Genomic DNA, 22,780 nt, shown 5'->3' on the forward strand with positions numbered 1-22,780 from the left:
ACATTAAAAAATATTTTTTAAATGTACAAGTTAAAAAACATTTAACAACTTCTTTGGCACAAGCACTGACCCATCAGAACAGATGCCAGCTGTAAACGACAGATACACCAATACCAGCTTAATTAGCTGTCTTACAGGTAGAAGATGATGGAGGCCTGCAGCCTAGCATTAGCAAGTCCTATAGAGAGAACTGTAAGGCAAGAGAACTGTCCTTCTCCCTGACCACAACCACTGGCAGATTACATGCCAACCTACTTCCTTTCATCTGTTATTTTGGTTCCTTGGAGGAAGACTCTAACATCTGTTTAAAACGTATATTGTATCAGTAGTTAACCATTTAATTCTCACAAACCAAAGAATAGATTTTATTTCCATTTACAGATTAGGAAACAGAAGATTAATGCTTAAAAAAAATCCTGTTGAAAGACGGAGCTAGAATTCTAAGGTCTGTTCCACTCCAAAGCCCATGCTACGAGGGAAGAAAAGAACCAACCTCTAAATCCCTTTAATTGGTATATCACCTCACTTGTGAAACTATTTTCATAAGTTTTATCTAATTATATTCCCACAAGTCTGTGAACAAGCAGAAGTTATAACCTTCCTATCTTGCTGATGAAAACACTGAAGTTCAGAAGGGTTATCTTCCTAAATTTGCTAGTTGGTGACAGAGAGGACTATTTCACAAGAGTATATGAACACCTTTTGCTTGCATAGTGCTTTCACATTATGCAACCTGCTTTCAAAGTCGCATTCAGTCTGCAAACAAATCTACAGCATGGATACTCCAGTCAGCTTCACTTTATAGAGGAAACGGACTAAATGACAAGACTTGGACTCACTCCTTCTAACTTCATACTTGGCAATAAAATCTGGTGACTTGGCAGTAAAAGCTGGCTGCTTACCGGTTGTCTGTTAGCTCCAAACCTACTTTTTTTGGGTTTCTTGACGGTTTTTCTTTTAGTGTCACGCTGGCAACACTCTCCTCCACTAGCAGCACTAATTGCAGTTTGTAGTCCCAACCTTCACAGACTAGCGCTAGCCTCTGGCGCGCGTGCGTGTGCGTGTGCGCGCGCGTGCGCACTCTCTCTCTCCCTCCTCGCCCTTTTCCTTCTGTCTCTCTGTCTGTGTCTGTCTGTCTGTCTGTCTGTCTGTCTGTCTGTCTGTCTCTCTCTCTCTCTCTCTCTCTCTCTCTCTCTCTCTCTCTCTCTCTCTCTGTCTCTCTCTCTCTCACACACACTCTCACACACACGCACACGCACTCATACACATACCGCTCCCAATATTAGAGAAACTAGCGCCCGCCAAACAGTGCTCCGTTCTCAGATGCTACCCTCCGTAGCCCTTCCTCCAAGCTTCTGAGTTTTAATAATTCTATCTTTTCTAGTTTATTGTCTTAGCCATAGGGTGGTTATTGCTTCCTACCATTGCTACTTCATGATTAATTTCGAATCCTCTTTTACCCTTTCAGTGCTGTAGTTAATACCATGTATATATACTTAGTTATTAAGGGGTGATTTCTGTCTCCTGGTTGGATCCTGACTGACATATTTTTCTAATTCTCATTGGGACCAGCAGAGAACAGGTAAAGCTTACAGAAGTCTTTTATCTTCCCATTCTGTCTTGATTCTGTACCAGAAAGCTTCCAGAGAATTATGCTTCTGATGGGTCATTGTATTTTCCAGTGGGCTAGGGGACTCTTGTCAGCCTGTTTGTGTGTGTGTGTGTACAAATGGTAGTTGAGTGGAGTGTAGCCTACACTTGGACAAAATAGGTAACCTTAAAATATAGTAAAACTTGGCCCAAACACAAAAGTTGAACAAAAAAAAAATCAGTTGCCAGGCTGAGTTTTTACAACTCACTGCAAGTTGTTGCAAAATCAGTGAAATGACTGATATGTGCCTGCATAGCCAGCTTACTGGGAGTTCTGGGGGCTCAGAGACAAATGCCAGTTGCATTATACCTAAATATTGATGCACTACTGTAGGTTTTACTGTACTACTGGGACTATTGACCAAAAAAGATGAGCTTTGTTGTTATATTCCGAAAATCCTCTAAGTCTAAAAAGATACAATGCTCCGGTTGTAAATGCCGCTTCCAACTGAAAGGTAAACTTTCATACATTACAGTGGTTCATGTGGTTAGCGGGTACAACCACTGGAGATCAATTTGCCCAGATCTGCTAATGTTGAAGATGTGCATACCCTCTGATGCAGCAGTTCTACTCACAGCTGTATGCACTAAAGAAACTCAAGCACATGTACTCAAGGAACATATACAGGATGTTTATAGTAGCAGACAAATTGGAAACAACCTAGTTGTCTATCAACCAGGTAATGGATTGTTATTTAGACATATAATTGAATATCATACAGGATTTAAAGTGAATGAAATAAGTTTTATACATATATATTAATATGGATTAATTTTAGAAATATGACAAATGAAAAAAACAAGTTTACAGAATAGTAAATTACATATATAGTATGATAAGATTTAGTAAAATTTAAAAACTCAAAATAGTATTATTTGTTTATGGATATATATGTATAAAAACATGGAAGGAAAAAAGATACATACTAATTTCAGTATAGTGGTTACTTTTAGTTTGGGTAAAAGGACATAAGAAATTTCAATTCCATTATTTTATTTCTTAACAATTAAAAATATCTCAAATATCACAAAATGTTAACATTCCTTATATCTGGGAGTAGGTACCTAGGTATTTATTATTTTTCTGTAAGTTTGAAGTATTTCATAATAAAAATTATTTTAAGCATATTTATTTATTTTGAGAGAGAGAGTATGAGCAGTGAAGGGGCAGAAAGAGAGGGAGAGAGAATCCCAAGCAGGCTCCATGCTGTCAGCCTGGAGCCCAATGGGGTACTCAATCTCATGAACTGTGAGATCATGACCTGAAGCCGAAATCAAGAGTTGGACACTTAACCGATCTAGCCACCCAGGCACCGCCATAATAAAAATTATTAAGAAAAATACCAGTCTTGTACTTATTGTACTTTGGGAAATCTTTTCTGATACCTCTAGAGTGAGTGATTTACTTTTTTGTTGTTACTGTAATGATTTACTTTGTAGAAGACTACAAAGTATCTGAGTATTATAGTATAGGGGTAGGACTAGGGGAACCAGAAATGAAAATACAGAAAATGTTTACCTGAGGTTGTGTAGGTAAGTTTGTGTGGAGGGAGAGATGTCAGGTTCAGAAAGGGAAGAAATACTGAATGACTGGGGATAGGCAGAGAGGACAGAAATGAGAATGTGTTCAAGGTTCCCATCTGGGTGATAACCTGCTTCAGGAAAGCAACGGGACCTTATGCTGTGTTCTCATTTTCTATACCCAGGATAACCATTTCCTTCCAATGAGCACTTAATGTATTATGTTGACTGCTGTTCTGTCTTGTCAGCAAGATTTGCAACCTAGACATGAATACTCTGCTTACTGATTATGCTTATTGATTACACTTGACACTCACCACTCAAATTTAGTTGCTGGAGATCATGTAAACATAGAAAAGATGGTGGTAGATAACTTATTTGATTGTTGTATGCATTTAAACTAACCAAACTTCTCAGTTCCCCTATATTACTTGGAATCTCTCGGATTGCATTATTTGAGATATCAAGTCTTTTAAGTTGAGTCATATTAGACAGCTCTTCTGGAAATGTTGTTAACTGTAACAAAGATTAAACAATTTTATCTTTAATAAATATTTCCATGACTAAAACTTTGTCTAAAATGAAAATTTGGTTTTTTGGTCTTAAAGAAGAATATTTTCACCCTCCTTGCTAAAATCCACAATATGTTGTGTAGCATCCAAGTACCTCCCCAGTCTGACCAAGCTACCCATTCAACCCTATGGCTTATTAACCCACTTTCCTCACTTTTCCAGCACTTGTTGTTCCTTATTATCCCTTTCTTCCCTCCCTAAAGTCTTTCCCAAATATTCTGTACCACATTTAATCTCTTTATTCCCATCAGCATTGCTTCTTATGAGTCCCTTGTGTGTATTTTCATTGGGTTTTTAAATGACATCATATACATTTTATACTTTTTGTGTACATGTTCCCAATCATGATATATTTTGAGTAAATGCTTAGTAAACTCCTTTAGAATGGACTCACAACGTGGCAGTGTAGCTTCAAAAATACTGCAAAATAACAGGAATTAAGATACCCTGCTCTGGTGAAGAAGAAATAACATGTATTCAGAGAAAATATGGCCATCACCAATGGCTTTTGAAATAAAGGAAGTTCTACTAGTGAACAAAAGAATTTTGGATTGAGAACCAAACAACAAGGTAAATACTGAATATTGTACTCAGTGTTCTTCCGTGTATAAAAGAAGCGTAAAAGACAGTTCCTAACGTAAAGGAGATTAAAATTTAGTTCAGGAAACAAAATCCACACATATGAAACCATCAGGAAACAGTATTAAATGGTAGGTAATCCAATGCCAAAATAAAGAGTACAATAACAGGTATATGGAAGTTTAGAGAATGTATATCAGTATAAATCAGAGAACTAAATGAAAGCTTCATATAGCAGATAGGATTCAAATGGCCTAAGAGAATGAATAGAATTGAGGTACCTGGGTGGCTCAGTTGGGTCAGCATCTACCTCTTAGTTTCAGTTCAGGTCATAATCTCATGGGATTAAAAAAAAAAAAGGCATGAATAGGATTAAATGGAAGTCACAGGACACTCAAGGCAAGACAAATACCATGCATAAAAATGGGCCAGAGAGGGGCACCTGGGTGGTTCGGTCGGTTAGGTGTCGGACTTCAGCTCAGATCATGATCTCATAGTTTGTGAGTTCAAGCCCTGCATTGGACTCTGTGCTGACAACTTGGAGGCTTCATGAAGCCTGCTTTGGATTCTGTGTCTCACTCTCTCTCTGCCCCTCCCCTGATCACACTCTGTCTCTCTCAAAGATAAATAGACATTCAAAAAACATTTTTTTTAATGGGCCAGAGAGAAGCTGAACAGTAAAGAGAGATGATGGGAAGCAGAGTAGGATATGTTTGGAGAAAGAATATGGAACCGGGCCATGGAAGGCCTTAAGAGTTGGCCCTAGGAGGTAGGAGTCAGGTCAAGACAGGTGGGTATGTTCATAATTGGACTTTCCTTCAGACAAATATTATTTTCCACTATTTGCTCAACATTTATTAGGTGAAGTACCTAAAAACTGTATGATAGTAGAGCTACTATGGAAGGAAGACTCCTGTTGGGTATCCTTCACTTAGCAAAATAAGAGCCCTCGAACCTGAACTTATCTTCTTTAGATAACTTTTTAGCGACCATCTGCTATTATAAATCAATCCTTTGGGCACTTTACCTCCACCCCAACTGGGTTTTCAAAGTCATATTTCCAATTATATCTATTTTTTGAAAAGAATTCTTTTTAAAAATTTTTTATTGTTTATTTATTTTTGAGAGAAAGAGAGACAGAGTGTAAACAGGGAGGGAGTAGAGAGAGAGAGAGGGAGACACAGAATCCGAAGCAGGCTCCAGACTCTAAGCTGTCAGCACCAAGCCTGACCCAAGGCTCGAACTTACAAACTGTGAGATCATGACCTGAGCCGAAGTCGGACGTTTAACCAACTAAGCCACCCAGGCGCTCCAAAACAAGTTCTTTTAAATCATTTTTCCATCTGGTGACCTTATTTTTTCTTTTTTAAAAGGGTATTCATCTTTGTTTTACATTGTTGCCTACTTTATTTTTATTTATTTATTTATTTATTTATTTATTTATTTATTTATTTTTAAAGAAAGCTCTGTGCCCAACACGGGGCTAGAACTCACAGCCCAAGAAGAAGAGTCCTTGGCTGTGCTGAACAAGCCGGGCAGGCACCCCCACCTAGTGATCTTTGACGTGATGTTAATAATGTTACCTTTGGCAACCACTCGCCATTAATAGGCAATAGGTATGCAGTCTGGATTTCTGAGAATAGATCTCTGTAATTTTCTCAGTAGTGAAATCTGATAGCTTTGACAAGTCCTGATGAAAGAGGAGACTGAATCAAAGAGAATACTCAGGAGGCTCCTGGAGTAGTCTAGGCATGAAGTGAGTAATAACCACGGACCAGGTTGGAGATGATGACACTGGAAAATGAAGAAGTTAATCCAAGAGCTTTTTCACAGGAAAAATGAGACAATTTTGGTATAAGTTTCAGTATAACTAGTGATCGAAAGGGAAGAAAGTTAATTTCATGATTTTTAGATTGGTAGATCTGAAGAAGGCGGCATTAGAGACAGAAACCGAGAAGTTGTGAAGGGTGTTACATTGGAAAGAAAGAGAAGTTTAATTTTGAAGTAATGTTGAGTTTGAGACAATAGAAGAACAGGCAATTTCCAGGGAAACTGGGAACTATGGTATGAAAGTAGTAGTGAGAGATCAGTTCTAGTTATGCAGATTTGAGGGTCATGTGCATGGTGTGGTAAGGTCTGGGATGAAGTTAATAGAAAAGAGGAGATTAAGGACACAACCTTCTAGATCTGCACAGTAACCTACAGGAAGAGAAGTGAGAGGATTATAAATCAACCAAGGAATTCGTTGATGATTATAACAGAACCAAGAAGTGCCTGTTAGTGCAATAACCACTTTTGAAACACATGTATCATTTTTCACTCCTGCTACTTAAGCAAGTATTCCCTGAAGTAGGCTTTCTGGAAATGTATTATATAGCAGATGTTAGGTTTAAAAAGGTTAAGTAAGTTTGGGAAATGTGAGTTAAACAGAGACAAACCAATTTCTTTAGTGCAGGACTCTACAGGGCTTTTAATACACTAATGTTCATTGTGATTCTTTAAGAGAAGAAACCAGTGCTTCTCAAAGCTAGTTGATCACAGGAACCCCTCTCCCCCACCTCCTAGCTTTTTTTAAGCAGCAGTTCACAGGACTAGTGTTTTTAAGGACAGACTTTGGGAAATCTTGCTCTAGATATTAATCCAGGTATTCTGACTATATGATTTCTGTTTAACATGGAGTTTTCTTAAATCTTTGAGCTTATGGATGTTCTTAGGAAGTTCTGTTAATTTATCATTACTAAGACTAAGGCATTCCAACATTATGTAGGAGGAAATTTTCTCTGGTATTTCTTTCAATAAATTTTCGTCAAGTATTAGAATTCTGAGTTCCTTAAAAGCACTTTGATTTGAGTGATACTCAAATTAAACTTAGTCAGATGATAGCTGGGTCCTTTTGTTAGTTTACTAAGATCTTAATATACACTTGATCTTAGCCAAAAGGCCGAGAAGCAATTACTAAGATCTTAATATAAATCAACGTTGTTTGATTTTTTTAAGTATTTCCATAAAATTCATTCTGACGTTCAAGTAAAGTTCTAAACTATAAGAACATTTATTCCCATTGATCTAGCAGTTCTTTAGGGAAAATTCCCTAAGGAAATGGTTAAAATATGAAAAAGATTGTATTTATGAAGAAGTTCATAATAACATGAAAAATTACAATATCTCTAAATGATTAATAACAGATGAGTAGTTACATAAATCATGTATTGGCTCTAACAATTAATTACTGGGAAGATTATTATGTGGAAACACTTATGCTAAGTGAAAATAGAAGAAACTAAAATTGAGTGTAGAATCTTTTTATAATTGCTTATAAAACCATGTACATAAAAAAAACTAAAAGTAAGTTGTATCAACATATGACCAGTGACCAATAGTTATATTCACAATGTATGATTCTGGAATGATTTTTTTTTTTACTTTTCTCAACTTTCTAAAATTTCTGTAATGTGTTTATATTATAATCCATAACTCTAAAACTCCTTTCACAATTAAACTGAAATAAAAAGAAATCTATAAATTTTCAGCTTTAGTTACTTGGAATTTTATTTTAATGAAATATTTTCCTGTGAAGCTTTCATGTTGAGAAATATATATATATATTTTTTTTTTACTTTATAAAGTTTCATATTTTTAACATATGCAATTATTTTCCATCCTTTACAATACAGTAGTTGCAATGACACTCAAAACAGAAAAGCAAAGTAAAAAATCAAAACACCAACTTCTGTTTCATGTAATTTGACTTATACAGAAATTAGAAGGTTAAGTAACAACTAGTTAATCACCTAATTTCACAGCTATCTGAAGTGGCAATCGTTATATAGCAGCTTATTTTTAAGCCATGTTTGGGATTAAAAATAAAAAAGCCTCCTTTTTAAAAAATAAAATATTCTAGCTAATTTCAAAACACACACAAATACACTACAGTTTAGATTCTAATCCCCTCCAATGCCAACTTCCCTCTAAAGCCAAAAATATGTCTCTTACCTTTCTTCCGTTTATCTGACTTATATCCAGCTCTTCCAGTGATTGAAGTTGGCACAGCTCAATAGGAAAATCTATAAACTGATTGCTTGAGATGTTTAATTTCTGGATTCTTTTTAGGTTACAGATATCTGAAGGGATATCCTGTATTTGGTTTATTGAAAGATCAAATACTTGCAAATTTTCTAAAGTACATACTTCTATAGGGAAAGCTTCAAATTTATTACAGCATAAAATAAGAACACGGAGTGATACCATATTGGAGATTAATGGTGGAATTTTTCTTATTTGGTTTTTACCAAGATCTAGATATTTAAGATTAATAAGAGAACATAAGTACTCAGAAAATATGAGGACTTTATTTTTATTTAACTCCAAGTGAAGCAGTTGTATACTGAAAGATATATCCATAGGTATTTCTGAAATAAAATTTCCATTAAAATTTAAATAATAAAGAGAATCTAAGGCACACAAACTTACTGGAAAATACCTTATTTTGTTATAACTCAATTCAACTTTAGTTATTTTTCTGCAATTTTTTACTTCAATGGGAACATCTGTGATTATATTTCCTGAAAATTCTAGACTGAATATACTATTAAGATGTGAGATATCTTCAGGTATTCTGACTATATTATTTCTGTTTACATGGAGTTTTCTTAAATTTTTGAGCTTATGGATGTTCTTAGGAAGTTCTGTTAGTTTATTATTACTAAGACTAAGGTATTCCAACATTACACAGTGGGAAATTTTCTCTGGTATTTCTTTCAATAAATTTTCATCAAGTATTAGAATTCTGAGTTCCTTAAAATTCTCAATTTTCTGTGAAATAACTTCCAATTTATTATCAGTTAGTTGGATTTCTTTCATTTTGAGCAACTGAAAAATTTCCACAGCCAAAAAAGTAAGTTGGTTATGATCCAGTAAAAGTTTTTCCAAATTTTTAAGCTCCCTAATTTCTTTAGGCAAACTCCTTATCAGGTTTCCAGTAAGGTTTAGTGAAATTAACTTTGGAAGGAAGCACAGGGCTTTAGGAAATATTGTTAACTGATTATATTCCAGATTGAGAACCTTCAAGTTTTTCAAACTAGACAGAGTGTCTGGTATATGTCTTAAGCTATTTTTAGCCAAATTTAAAATTTCTAGGTTTCCAAGATTTTCTAAGCCAGAAGGAAAATTCTCAATGTAATTGTTATTTAAAAAGAGTTTCCTGATATTCCCAAGCTGTGATATTTCTTTAGGTATATGTGATATTTGATTGTGACTGACATTTAATATCCTTAAATTATGAAGTAATTGAATTTCAGATGGTAGTGATGATAACCCATTTCCTTGCAAGGATAGAATTTCAAGTCCTAGCAGATCACCTGAGTCTGCCCCTTTAAAACTTTTGATTTGGTTCTCATCCAAATATAGATATTTTACATATTTGACTTTTAATATGTCCTTAGGGAATTCTTGTAAGCCTTTGGCCTTGAGGTTAACTGTAAAGTTATCTGATCCTAAGCCAAGTCCTTTCTGATTTTCCTCAGAAAGTTGTGGACTGGTTTTTTCTAATGTTTCAAGAGATAAGGTAGTGAAATCCTGATATTCAGCAACCATCTCAGTCATTGATAATGGTAGATTTTGTGAAATATCCCTTTTTGATTCAGGGAAGGTGTCAGATAGAGCAATTGTTTCAGAAAATTGAAGAGTTTTACTTTGTTCTTCATTTCTCTTAGACTTTTCAGAGGACGATGGTGATGTATCATCATATATACCTAATTTATTGTTTCTAGGATGTGTTTCACAAATCTGACTGGAAGGTTTCCCATCACAAACTTCCTCTAGAGAATTTGATGTTTCTTTAATAAATTCAGGCTCTTCTGACCGTAATCCAGATTCTTTCCTAAGTGGACTAGTGATATCTTCTAGCTCTTCTGAAATACCCTCCTTTTCAGACATCTTATTTGCTGGTATGTTTTATACCAATACAAGACTGTAACTCAATTTTAATTTTCATGTTAAATTTCTCCTTTGAACCTACAAAACAAATGTTGATGTTAAAAGAAGAGATATAATAAAGATGTCAGAACTACAAATTAATTTTTAAATAATTCTTATTCTTTAGTGAATAATTTAATAGGTATAAAAATAATACATTTATAAGTAATAAGTTAATTTTATATATGATTGCTAGTTAAAAATAGTTTATTGATTACATGCATTTATCACATTATATTCTTGAAATCACATTAAAATTATAGAAAGGAAGGGTACCTGGGTTGTTTAGTCAGTTGAGCATCCAACTTTGGCTCAGATCACGATGTCATTTTATGAGTTGGAGTCCCGTGTTGGGCTCTTCACTGTCAGTGCAGAGCCCCTTCAAGTCCTCTGACCCCCAATTTCTCTGCCCCTCCCCTGCTCACACAACTCCCCTCAGAAATAAACACTGGGGCACTTGGCTGGCTCAGTCAGTTAAGCTTCGACTTTGGATCAGGTCATGACCTCACGGTTGGTGGGTTCTGGCCCTGCATCGGGCTCTCTGCTGTCAGCACAGAACCTGTTTCAGATTCTCTGTCCCTTGCTCTCTATGCCTCTCCCTCTCTCATGTTCTCTCTTTCTCAAAAATAAACAAACATAAAAAAATTTTTTAATGAATTAACATTTAAAAACTTTTTAAGATTTTAAAAAAATTATAGGAAGGAAGAAAAAATGGTCAAAGAAAATGAGAAAAGAAATGTGAAGGAATGAAAGAATTCAGCAAATTTTTGGAAGACAGAATGCTAGCACCTCCCTGACATACAGAGTGCCATTTGCATTGTGGACATTGTAGGTTTACGTATGGTACTAAAGTGTCTTTTCCCAACAAATTCAGTACATTATGATAACTTTCTAATAGATGGAAGTAAAATATCTTAAGAAAGAGATGATTTCTGTAAGAATAACTAGAAGTAAAACAGCTTTTTAAGAAATGAAGCCTGACTGTGAGTCTTTTGTGTGATTCCTGAAGTGCTTGCACAGCTGGCAGCACCCCCCTCAGAGGTCTGGATCCCGGCTCTGTAGGTCCGTCCTCCGAGAGTATAGTTCTTAATAACCCAGCCTCTTTCCCTTGCCCCTTCATCCTTTCCTATCTTCTGTGTTACTGAAGATCCTCCTTTTACTTTTCTGGTATCCCATATTTGTCTGCATGACTCCCTATATGAAAGCCTTTCTATTAAACTGGTTTGGTTTTAACATTTCACAGACTCATCAAGAGAATAGAAAAAGAAGGAACATTTTCCAGCTTCTTTTATGATATTAGCACTAATATTGGCATCAACACCTAGTGAGGATAGTGTGAAAAATTACAGGCCAACTTTACTCAAGGCAAAAATTCTAAATATTATAAAAGTTTTAAATATTATAAAACCCAGCAATATGTTAAATGCTGGGTTTTTTTTTTCTACTCTCTTACTTTTCTTGCCAAAAAACACATAATCTTAGTCTAATTGGGGGGAAAAAAATCAGACAAATCCAAATTGAGGGACATTCTGCAAAATAACTGATTAGTTATCTTCAAAAATATTGAGGACATAAAAGACAAAAAAAGACTCAGAACCATCACACCCTGTAGAAGACTCAGGGGACTTGCAACTAAATTTAATATGGGATCCTCAGTAGATTATAGTATAGAAGAAAGACCTTAATGAAAAACATAAATTTCAAATGAAGTCTGTAGTTTCGTTAGTAGTATTCTTGTTTTGATAATTGTATTATGATTATGAAAAGTTTTAATACTAGGAGAAGCTGGGTGAAGGGTAGAAAGGAATTCTTACTGCAATTTTCCTGTAAATCTAACATTACTTCAAAATAAGGTAAAAACAAGACCTGAGCTAAAATGTTCTAAAGTCTTTTTTATCTGAGGTAGATGAAAAGTTGTTCAGTTTTAAGTTGTTTAAGTTTTAAGTTAGGCATGCTTGATAAAATTTGATAATCTGTTTATTTATTTTGAGAGAAACAGTGCAAGCAGGGGAGTACAGAAGGAGAGAAAAAAATCCCAAAGCAGGCTTCGTGCTGCCAGTGCAGAGGCTGACACAGAGCTTGAACCCATGAACTGCGAGATCATGACATGAGTGGAAACCAAGAGATGTGATGCTTAAATGACTGAGCCACCCAGATGCCCCTGATAAATTCTTAAGAGTTATCATCAATAGAATAAAAGTAGAGAAATAAATACCAGATTTATAAAGAGAAAAACGTTAATGGGAAACACACAAAGGAGAAGAGGAACAATAACAATATTCAGTCAGAATTTTTAATAAGTACTAAAAGAAAGAAAAAGAAATTAGATAGAAATAAATTTAAAAGAAAGTAGAAACAAGTCCAAGTATATGATAATCAAAATAAATGTGAATGGACTAAATAACCAATTAAAAGTCAGATTAAAGACAAATAAACAAAAAAGAAAACCTAAGTACTATTTGTGAAACATGATTCTAAAGCATAAGATCACAGAAAGTTGAAATTAAAAGGAGGAACCAATGTTATATATGGATTTGATTTATGACAAAGGTAAAGATCACAGTAGAAAGTATGCCTTTTGATTCTGGGTCAACTGGGAATTTATATAGAAAGAAAAGATATTTGTCCCCTATCTTTCCATCCACAAAAATCAATTTAGGTGGACTATAGATTTAAATGTGAAAAGTAAAACAGTGAGATTTCAAGTAGATGAAATAGGAAGATGTCTTCATGACATTAGGATAGAGAATGAATTCTTTTTTAAAATATATTTTTAAGTTTATTTATGTATTTTGAGAAAAAGAGAGAGTGTGTGCAAGGGAGGGGCAGAGAGAGAGAATTCCAGGCATGTTCCACACTGCCAACAGGGAGCCCGATAAGGGGCCTGAACCCACGAACCTTGAGATCATGACCTGAGGAGATGCTTAACCAACTGAGCCACCCAGGTGCCTCGAGGATAGTGAATTCTTAAGTAAATGCAAAAAACATAGCTTGCAATAATAACAGATTGGAAATAACATAAATGTCCATTTTATGAGGCAATATGCCTCATAAATTATTTTATATCCATGCATACAACTAATTTCAGTAGAACCTTAACCATACCAGGCCAGATTGGGATTTAATCAATATATTTTTGGCTTTTGTTTAACTTAGTGCTAAAGATTATTAAAATCATCTGTGTCCAAGTCATCTCCACTCAAGGTTTCTCAAACTGCACGGCTCTTGGCTTAAACTTTAACTATGGCTGAGTCCAAGTATTTGGGTTTATAGTTTTCTATTTCCACAATGTGTTTTGTCATATTTTAATTTTTTGGCTTCGCTTTTGGTGCCTTAAGAAATTCTTCTATATTTGCTTCTCTATCATAGGAGAACATGATCCACTCAAATGCAAAGTTTGAATTTGTAAACTTGAGGAAAGTTAACAGAGAGTTTATTTACAGAGGTATGGGTAGAGGGTAGGGAATCACAGAGAAGAGTGCTGTATCCCAGGGCTGTAGTGAGCTCCACTGATTCTCCTAAGCCTGAAGTGGGAGTGAGAGAGAACCCAGACAGTGCACTGTGGACAAAGGCCACCTGACTGGACCTTGGACCCTAGATGAATGAACACAGCCTGCAGCAATGCCACAGTAAAGAGAGTCAGGGGATAAATCCCCAATCTCATTCTCCTCCATTCTTAGCTTCTGCTCCAGCTCCCTGTTGTCTAAACCCACAGGGAAGCTAGAGAACATGAGGGATCCTTGATGAAGTCCTTACAGTTTAGCCCTTTGGGCACAAAGCAGAATCAGAGGGTAGAGATTACAAAAATGGCCACAAGTTTTTCCAATGTCTGTATGTGTACCAAGGAGTAGAGTCTATTTCCTCACCTCTTGAATCTCATGTTGGCCATGTGACTGATTTGGTCAATGGGGCATTAGCACCCATGATACAGGCAGAGCTTTGAAATATGATACAGTCAGACACTGGGAGACTGACTGTCCTCTCACAGTTTTTGAGACCCCTACCATCTGTGCTCTGTGAAGAAGTCTGGCTAGTTTACCGGATGATGAGAGACATTGGCTAGTGACTCCCGCCTTCAGCCAGCCAACCACTCAGAAGCAGAGTGACCTAGCTGACTGGTAGCTGACCACAAATGCATGAGTCAGCCCAGCCACCAATATTAGAAGAATTGTCTAAATGAGCCAACCCCAGATGGCTTACAGAACCGTGCGCTTAAAGTGTTTCCTATGCGGCAAAAACTAACCGATGATCTAAGTGGCAAATGGAATAGATACAGCACAAAATTTAAAAAAAAAATTATGCTTTGTCTTTCACAGTTCTTTAATCCGTATGGAAATTATTTTGCATGTGCTGTAAGGAAGGGATCTAATTTAATGTTTCTCATGTCTAGCCAGTTGTCTGTGCAATATATTCAATAGTAAATTCTTCTCTGATTTCTAATGCTGCCTCAGTCCATACATCATATATGTGTGGAGCTATTTCTGGACTTTAAGTTCTATTCCTTTTACCTATTTGTCTAAGTTTGCATCAAAGCACATGTTTTAATGATTATAACTTTATAATAAATCTTGGTACCTGGTAAAGATAGTCCTCTCCCCTCATCCTTTTTCTTCAAAACTATGGTGGTTATTCTCAATCCTTTACATACCCAGATCAATGTCAGGGTCCAAGTTCCACAAAATATCTTGCTTGTATTTAAATAAAAATTGAATTAAATTTGTGAACTAATTTGGGAAAGAAGTGATACATTTATGATATTGATTCCTCCTATTTAATAACATGGTATATCTCTTTTGCTATTAGGAATGATATCTGATTTCTATGTCTTTTTTTAGTTTTTAAAATATTGGCGTACAGGAACACTAATGGTTTTGTTTGTTGATCTTGTCTCCAGTAATATGACTGGGCTTTACACATTCTCCTAGATTTTTATTAGACAGTATTATAAATATTGGCAGTGTGCATTTCTTCTTATCCAATTCTCTGACTCATATATTGTCTTATTGCAGTTTTTAAGCCTTTCAATAAGTACAATGTGGAATAGGGGGAATGATAGCAGCAATCTTTGTCTTATTTTTTAAATCTGCTACTGTGGTATATTATTAATAGATTTCCTTTATTGAACATCTGATATTCTGAGTGTAAATCAGACTTGGTTATGATATATTGATTTTTAATTCACTTCTGAATTACATGCAACATTTACTCAGAGTTTTTATGCCTATATTATTAGCAATTTTGTTGATTATTTTACTTTTCTGTAATGTTCTTATCCAGTTTGGTTGTCAAGGTTAACCCCATAAAGTGAGCTAATTATCTATATATTGAAGCATTTTATGTTACAGGGATAATCTGTTCCCTAAAGTTTCTGTAAATTTTTTTTTAAATTTAACATTTTTTATTTTCTGAGAGAAAGGGACAGAGCACAGCAGGGAAGGGGCAGAGACAGAGGGAGACACAGAATCCCAAGCTGACTCCAGGCTCTGGGCTGTCAGCACAGAGCCTGATGCAGGGCTTGAACTCATGAATTGTGAGATCATGACCTGAGCCAAAGCTGGATGCTTAACCGACAGCCACACAGGTGCCCCTCTAAAAATATTTTTGATCTCTTATTAGATGTGATGGTTACTGGTTTAAGTTTTCTTTTTCCTCTCAAGACATGGTGAAGTAACTACCTTCTCCTGGCTTCATATTTCTGTATAGAGGAAACTTTATCCACGCAATGCCCTTGGCCTAGAGCCTCATCTCCAGTACATCTCCTCTACAGAGAAGACTTGAATAACTGATGACCTCAGCTCCTTCTGGGTTCCCTCCAGCTCTTTCTGCCTCAAGATCTGTATTCTAGTCAGCTGTCTTCCATAGACTAAGAGTGTTGAATACCTGTTAGAGGAGCCATGATTGTCCATCTGTGTGATGACAAAGTTATTATGTCAAAATCAGGGGGAACTGGGGTACCTGAGTGGCTCAGTTGGTTGAGCATGCAACTTCAGCTCTGGTCACAATCTCACAGTTAATGAGTTCAATCCCCACCTTGGGGTTTGCGCTGATAGCACAGAGCCTGCTTCTGATTCCGTCTCTCTTGCTGCCCCTCCCACACTTGCATGCGTTCTCTCTCAAATAAAAAAGGTTTTTAATATTTTTTAAATTTCAGAGTGGAGCTATTCCAAGTCCACTTAGCTACAGACCAAAGCCACTTTATCTAAACTACTTTATCAGTAATATATGTGATATTTTGACCCCATCTGCCTGAGTACATTTAATGATAAAAAACTTGGTAGGGGAAGAAAGGGTGTTATTCTTCAATTGCTCCTCAAATTGCAACACCTGCTGCCTTGGCAGAACATCTGAAAAATAAACACAACTGGAGAAATTAAGTTTCTAAGGTGTTAAGGGTCCATGGTTTATGGCTGTAGAGTTTTGACCTCCACATTTTGTAGCAGCCCAGATTGTGGGTTTGACTTTTGTGGAGATGGCTTTTTCAGGTGGTTTTAGCCCAAGGGCTTTCTTTATTAAGTGTGGCATACATGGGATTGTGATCTTGATGGGTTACCACGGTTCATGGTAGTTTTTGTCCCCAGGTGTTTGGTTGTGTTTCTGCAAAAGGGTTGTTTTTGTTTTATTTTTTATTGTAATAAAATATATAGAAAGCTTATCGTTTTAATTATTTTAAAGTGTATAGTCAGTAGCATTAGGTACATTCACACTGTTGTGTAACAGAAGACTTTAAGATGAAACACTTAACTACACAACAGCTGCTCTGGTCTTCATGTTGGACACCTACAAATTGACTGTGAATGCTGCAGCCAGTTTGGACTGGTAATAGAGGAGAAACAGAGTCAGAGATGAGATTGCCTATTCTATTGGCCCAAATTATGTCAAATGCACCACCTTGAACCAATGACAGTGACCAGGGGTCAGAGTAATACTATTTTAGATAGTACTGCATGGATTAACCCTACAGTCAGGGTTAGCATTTGCCTACCCCAAATATCATATGCTCAGGGAGATAGAGCAACCCAAACCCAATTATGATGTTCTCTATAACTGTGTCTTAGAGATAACCAGTGGTAATAAAATACATACTATTATTGGGTTTTTTTGGGTTTTGTTTTTATAAAATTGAGACCTTACTATATAGTATCATTGTCTAATATAATAGCAGTAGCTACATGTGGCTATTACAATTTAAATTAAGTAAAATTACAATTTAGCTTCTCAGTCACACTGGCCACATTTCAAGTGCTTAAAAGCCAAATGTATATAGTGATCACCTTATTGAACAGTGCAGATATTGAACATTTTCATCATCACAGGATATATACTTTGTAGCTATCATACCCTGATTTGTAATAAAATATTTGAAAAGCATATCTTTCTTGCCTGCGAAATATTGTTGTAGTCTGTTATCAGTCGTATAACCATTAGTGCGTGAATATTTTGAAGGCTGATCCACATAGCTAAATAACATTCTTAAAATGTATAGGAGAGAGTCTTTTTTCCCCCCTCATTCTTACAAGCACTGAGAGACTCATTTAAAAGTAAATACTGGGGTGCCTGGGTGGCTCAGTCCCTTAAGCTTGAGACTCTTGATTTCTGCTGTAGATCATGAACTTTCAGTTCCTGAGATTGAGACAGCTCTGTGCTGACAGCACTGGAGCCTGCTTGGGATTCTCTCCCTCTCTCTGGCCCTTCCCCTGCTTGTGCACTCTCTCAAAATAAATAAAAATTAAAAAAAAAAGTAGTAAATACTGCCAATCAAATAGGCAAAAATAATCCCACTCTATTTTCATAAATAATAGCCAGGTTGAACAACAATTCTATGTAATTTGTTACCTATTTGAAAGACCTGGACACTAACCACAGGACGTCTTTATATCTTGCAGCATTAACAAATTGTTTCCTGGAGTGTGGAATAAAGGCCCCTCAACAGAGGCTAAAGCAATGTGGGATAGGACGTACACACGCCAGAGGTGAGTATCCCTGGGCATGAGGAGAGAGGACCGAACGAGCTCTAGGTGTTGAGGGGAAATGGGAGGAGAAAACCCGAGTTTGGCCTAGAGGGTGGCCTAAGTAACAGCTCTTGGCCTCACCTGGAGCCTCAGCGGCTGCGACTCAGGTCGCGGGCGGGGCGGGGATGCGGGCAGAGGAGCATCCAGCAGCTACGGCGGGAGCGCCAGCCTGCTGCCTGGCACTGACGCGACCCCGCGCCCGAGCGCCTCGGATCCGCCCCGCCCCTGCGCCTTTGTGAGCTGGCCCGGGTCACACTACGACACCTGCGGGGAGGCCGGGGTCTCCGTTCAGTTCCCCTGGAGGCACGCGCGCCAGCGCCACGTTTAGGATAGAGAACTCCCTGTGCTGCTACCAAGCATTGTTTTCCTAAATGCGGAGTGAACAGCAGGCTACAGAGGCAGGTGAAAATGGCACTTAGTGAGGTGGAGGACCAGTTTAAAACTATTCGCCCCAAACTCCTCACGGAATCTCGTTTTTTGTCTCGGTAACCCGTTGGGCCATTCTTCAGCCCGCGCTGGGCTCCCAAACTGCGAATTGGGCTGAAGGCGCCCAGGAATAACCAAGCGTGCTTTTCTAGGGAGGGGGCTACTGCCCCCCTGTTTAAAGGGATCGCTGACATCTCAAAGCTTTGGAAACTTGCAGGCGAGTCTACCTTTGCAGGTACCAGGAAGGGTATTGGGAAGAGTGTAGAAACAGGACAGGTGGCCGCTATTTGAGAACGCTCCAGGGGTTACTGTGACCTGCCTTCTCCCATCATCTAAAGGAGACGAAGTTACAAGACTGATTTGGTTCTAGACTAATATAACCAAACCAGGGCATTTATCAGAAAAATTAGGAAGTTTTTGTAGTCATAAATATGAGATGTAATTGAAAAACCAGATATACAGTTTTTAGAAAAAAGAAATAGAAAACTTAAAAAGGATCTTGTTTGTTTTACTAACACAGATATTTAAAATATAACAAAATTGAATAAACCAATGAGTTATACCATGACTGAATAAAGTTTTCTAAGAACACCACTTGAATTCATTCATATCTTTTGATGAACACTATCACATTCCTATTTCAAGGTTATGTTTAAAATTTTCTTAGAGTACTAAATTAACAAAACCTCAATGCATATTATCCATAGACTCCCGTCAAAGGCTCTCCTTGCATGTGCAGAGGCCTTTGTGTGCAGAGTAGGGCACTGTGCCTCGGTGAAGAGGCACAGCTCTCTTGGTTACCAGCATGGTTGGCCCATCACTTTCCCTAGCCTTTTTCCATAGCTTGTAACAGTTATCAAATTGTTTTAGTGTAAGGACCTCCCAAGCCCTCTTGTCACCACCAAATTCCAATTTGAATTTGAAAGTTGAATAATGAATGCAATTAATTTCATAGAACTTATGAAAAGCACTGAGGTTCCCTTGTCTATAATTCTACATGTGTAGCCTTTTAGTATCCTGTTTCGTGGATTTAATTTGCAAGTTGTCATCTGCCTAGAGTTAAGAACTTTGTGACTAATTGGAAATACATATAATTTGCTTGTGTTCCAGAAGTGTGTATTTTGTCTTTTATAAAACTGAGATATAATTGACATATAAGTTTCTGGTGTACAAAATAGTGATTTGATATTTGTATATGGTGCAAAATGATTAGCACAGTAAGTCTAGTTAACATCCATCACCATACACAGTTAGAAAAAATTTTTTTCCTGTGAACTTTTAAGATCTCTTTTAGCAAATTTCAAATATATGGTAGTATTATTAACTATAATCGCCATGCTGTATATTCCCATGGCATAATTCATAACTGGTATTTTGTACCTTTTGGACTCCCTTCACCACTGCCTCTGGCAACCACCAATCTGTTTTCCCTATCTCTCAGCTTGCTTTTGTCTTTGTTGTTGTTTTAGATTCCACATATAAGTGATATTATATGATATTTGTGTTTCACCATCTGACTTACTTTGCTTAGTATAATGCCCTCAAGGTCCATCCATGTTGTTGGAAATGGGAAGATTCCTTTTTTTACAGCTGAATGGTATCCCATTGTATAAATATGTAAGTATGGCACTTTTTAAAACCCATTCCTCCATTGACAGACACTTGGGTTGTTGCTATGTCTTGGCTATTGTAAATACTACTGCAGGGAACATGGGGGTACATCTATTTTTTTTTTTTTTAGTTAGTGTTTTCCTTTCCTTTGCATAAATACCCAGAAGTGCAGTTGCTAGATCATATAGGAGTCTATTTGTAATTTTTTTGAGGAAACTCCATACTGTTTTCCATAGTGGCCATACCAGTTTACATTTCCACCAGTAGTGCACAAGCATTCCCATTTCTCCACACCTTTGCCAAGACTTTTTTTTTTTAAGTTTATTTTAGAGAGCATGAGACAGGGAGAGGATCAGAGTGAGAGAAAGACTTTTAAGCAGGATCCAGGCTCAGAGTGGAGCCCAGTGCTGGGCTTGATCCCACAACCCTGGGATCATGACCTAAGCCGAAATCAAGAGTCAGTTGCTCAACCGAGCCACCTAAATGCCCCATTTTCTTTTTGATACTAGCGATTCTAACAGGTGTGAGGTGATATCTCATTGTGATTTTGATTTGCATTTCCCTGATGATGAGTGATGTTGAATATCTTTTCAAATGCCTGTTGGTCATCTGTATATCTTTGGGGAAATGTCCATTCAGGAGCACCTGGATGACTCAGTTGGTTGTGTCTGACTTCAGCTCAGGTCATGATCTCACGGTTTGTGAATTGGAGCCCTGCATCAGGCTCTGCACTGAAAGCTCAGAGTCTGGAGCCTGCTTCAAGAGTCTGTGTCTCCCCTTCTCTCCCTCTCACTTTAAAAAATAAATGAATAAACTTAAAAAAATGTCTCTGCAGATCCTCTGCCCATTTTTAAATGATTGGTTTTTGCTATTGAGTTGTAGGAGTTCTTTACATACTTTGGATACTAATCCCCTTATCAGATATATAACTTGCAAATATTTTCTCCCATTGTATTGGTTGCCTTTTCATTTTGTTGATGGTTTCCTTTGCTGTGCGGTTTTTAATCTGATGTAGCTGCATGTTTATTTATTTTCTTTTTTTGCTGCCTTTGCTTTTGGTGCCAAATCCAAAAACTCCTCACCAAGACCAATGGCAAGGAGTTTACCCCTCTATATTTTCTATTTAGGAGTTTTATGGTTTCACGTCTTACATTCAAGTTGTTAATCCATTTTGTGTTAATTTCTTATGCATAGTGGTCTAGTTTCTCTAGCACCATTTATCGAAAAGACTGTCCTTTTCCCATTGTATATGACTGTCTCCTTTGCTCTTAATTAATTGGCCAAATATGTGTGGGTTTATTTCTGGGTTCTCTTTTCTATTTCACTGGTCATGATCTCGGGGTTTGTAGGTTCGAGCCCTGTTAAGGGCTTTGTGCTGACAACTAGCTCAGAGCCTGGAGCCTGGTTTGGATTCTGTGTCTCCCTCTCTCTCTGTCCCTCCCCGACTCACACTCTTGTCTCTCTTTCAAAAATGAATAAGCATTAAAAATATTTTTTTTAAATCAACACTATTCCAACATTATCTGGAAGAAAACAATCTAGAAAGGAAATATAGCATATATTTGACCTAGGTCAAAAATTTTTATCCATTTTTTCTGTCAGCAGATAACTTTTCCTTTCATTGCCTCACTGGTATATATTCAGTAAATACAAACAAAAAGTATTATCAGCATCTGTAAAATGTAACTGGGAAGGCATGTTATTAAAACATCACATAGCACATTCTAAAAGTCAACAATTGATTTGCTAATTACTGGATGGGATGTATACTTGCGTTATTTGCTCATATAGTTGAGTTGATGACTTAACTACATGATATTCTAACTAATGCATTTAGTATTTCCTGGTGGAGATTTCTTTTAAAAACAATTGCATTGGATATGCTTTATTTTAACTGTACAATTTCATTTTTACAGTCATGTTGGAAAACTATTATTTTTTTCCCCTGTTGAATTGCAGTACATACAGTCTATTCCCTACGCAAGTAGGGGAAATTATACCAGTAAAGCACTGCAAATGAGAAAGTGGGGTCAGCAGGCTCATCCTTTGAGTGTCCTCAATGTGGGGTCATCAGTTCCAAAGGGGTAAATATTTTCCAGACTGTTTTACTAAAAGTTTAAACCAATTTTTAGTAGCAACCAGAAACATTCTCAAATATTGTCTCAGTCCTGTGCCAACACTGATTTTTATTAATGTAATTCGTTTTATTTCATAGCATTTAAACAAATTTAACAAGGTTTTGCATTTTTAGTAGCAAAGTTTTATATTTCCCCATATTTTATTTATTTTTGAGAAAGAGAGAGAATCCCAAACAGCCACAGCACTGCAAGTGCAGAGCCAGGTGCCAGGCTCAAGTGGACAAACTGCAGGATCATGACCTGAGCTGAAATCAAGAGTCAGATGCTTAACCAACTGAGCCACCCAGGTAGGTGCTCCCCC

General features: G+C 36.8%; 1 protein-coding gene and 1 long non-coding RNA gene across 3 annotated transcripts in view; one reads left to right on the top strand and one right to left on the bottom strand.

Moving 5' to 3' along the window:
• The window catches only part of LRRD1 (leucine rich repeats and death domain containing 1), a 31,240-nt gene extending 12,754 nt beyond the window's left edge, over positions 1-18,486 (bottom strand). The window contains exons 1-3 of one of the 2 annotated variants that reach the window (XM_029957026.1): positions 18,386-18,486; positions 8,316-10,334; positions 3,489-3,687 (exon numbers count right to left, since the gene is read on the bottom strand). In XM_029957026.1, the coding sequence (XP_029812886.1) occupies positions 3,489-3,687; positions 8,316-10,256 (2,140 nt within the window). In that variant the 5' untranslated portion in view covers positions 10,257-10,334; positions 18,386-18,486. Of the gene's footprint in view, positions 1-3,488; positions 3,688-8,315; positions 10,335-16,175; positions 16,218-18,385 lie in introns of those variants that run through there. The other variant, XM_029957035.1, reaches the window with a different exon arrangement.
• Positions 1,417-22,757, top strand: LOC115306563. The gene is made up of 3 exons (XR_003915366.1): positions 1,417-1,582; positions 18,179-18,265; positions 22,639-22,757. It is a non-coding gene; the product is annotated as an uncharacterized LOC115306563 (long non-coding RNA).
• Positions 22,758-22,780: the final 23 nt, after the last annotated feature.

The sequence above is a fragment of the Suricata suricatta genome, chromosome 2 (genome assembly GCF_006229205.1).
Source record: "Suricata suricatta isolate VVHF042 chromosome 2, meerkat_22Aug2017_6uvM2_HiC, whole genome shotgun sequence".
In the NCBI taxonomy this organism is placed as follows: Eukaryota; Metazoa; Chordata; class Mammalia; order Carnivora; family Herpestidae; genus Suricata; species Suricata suricatta.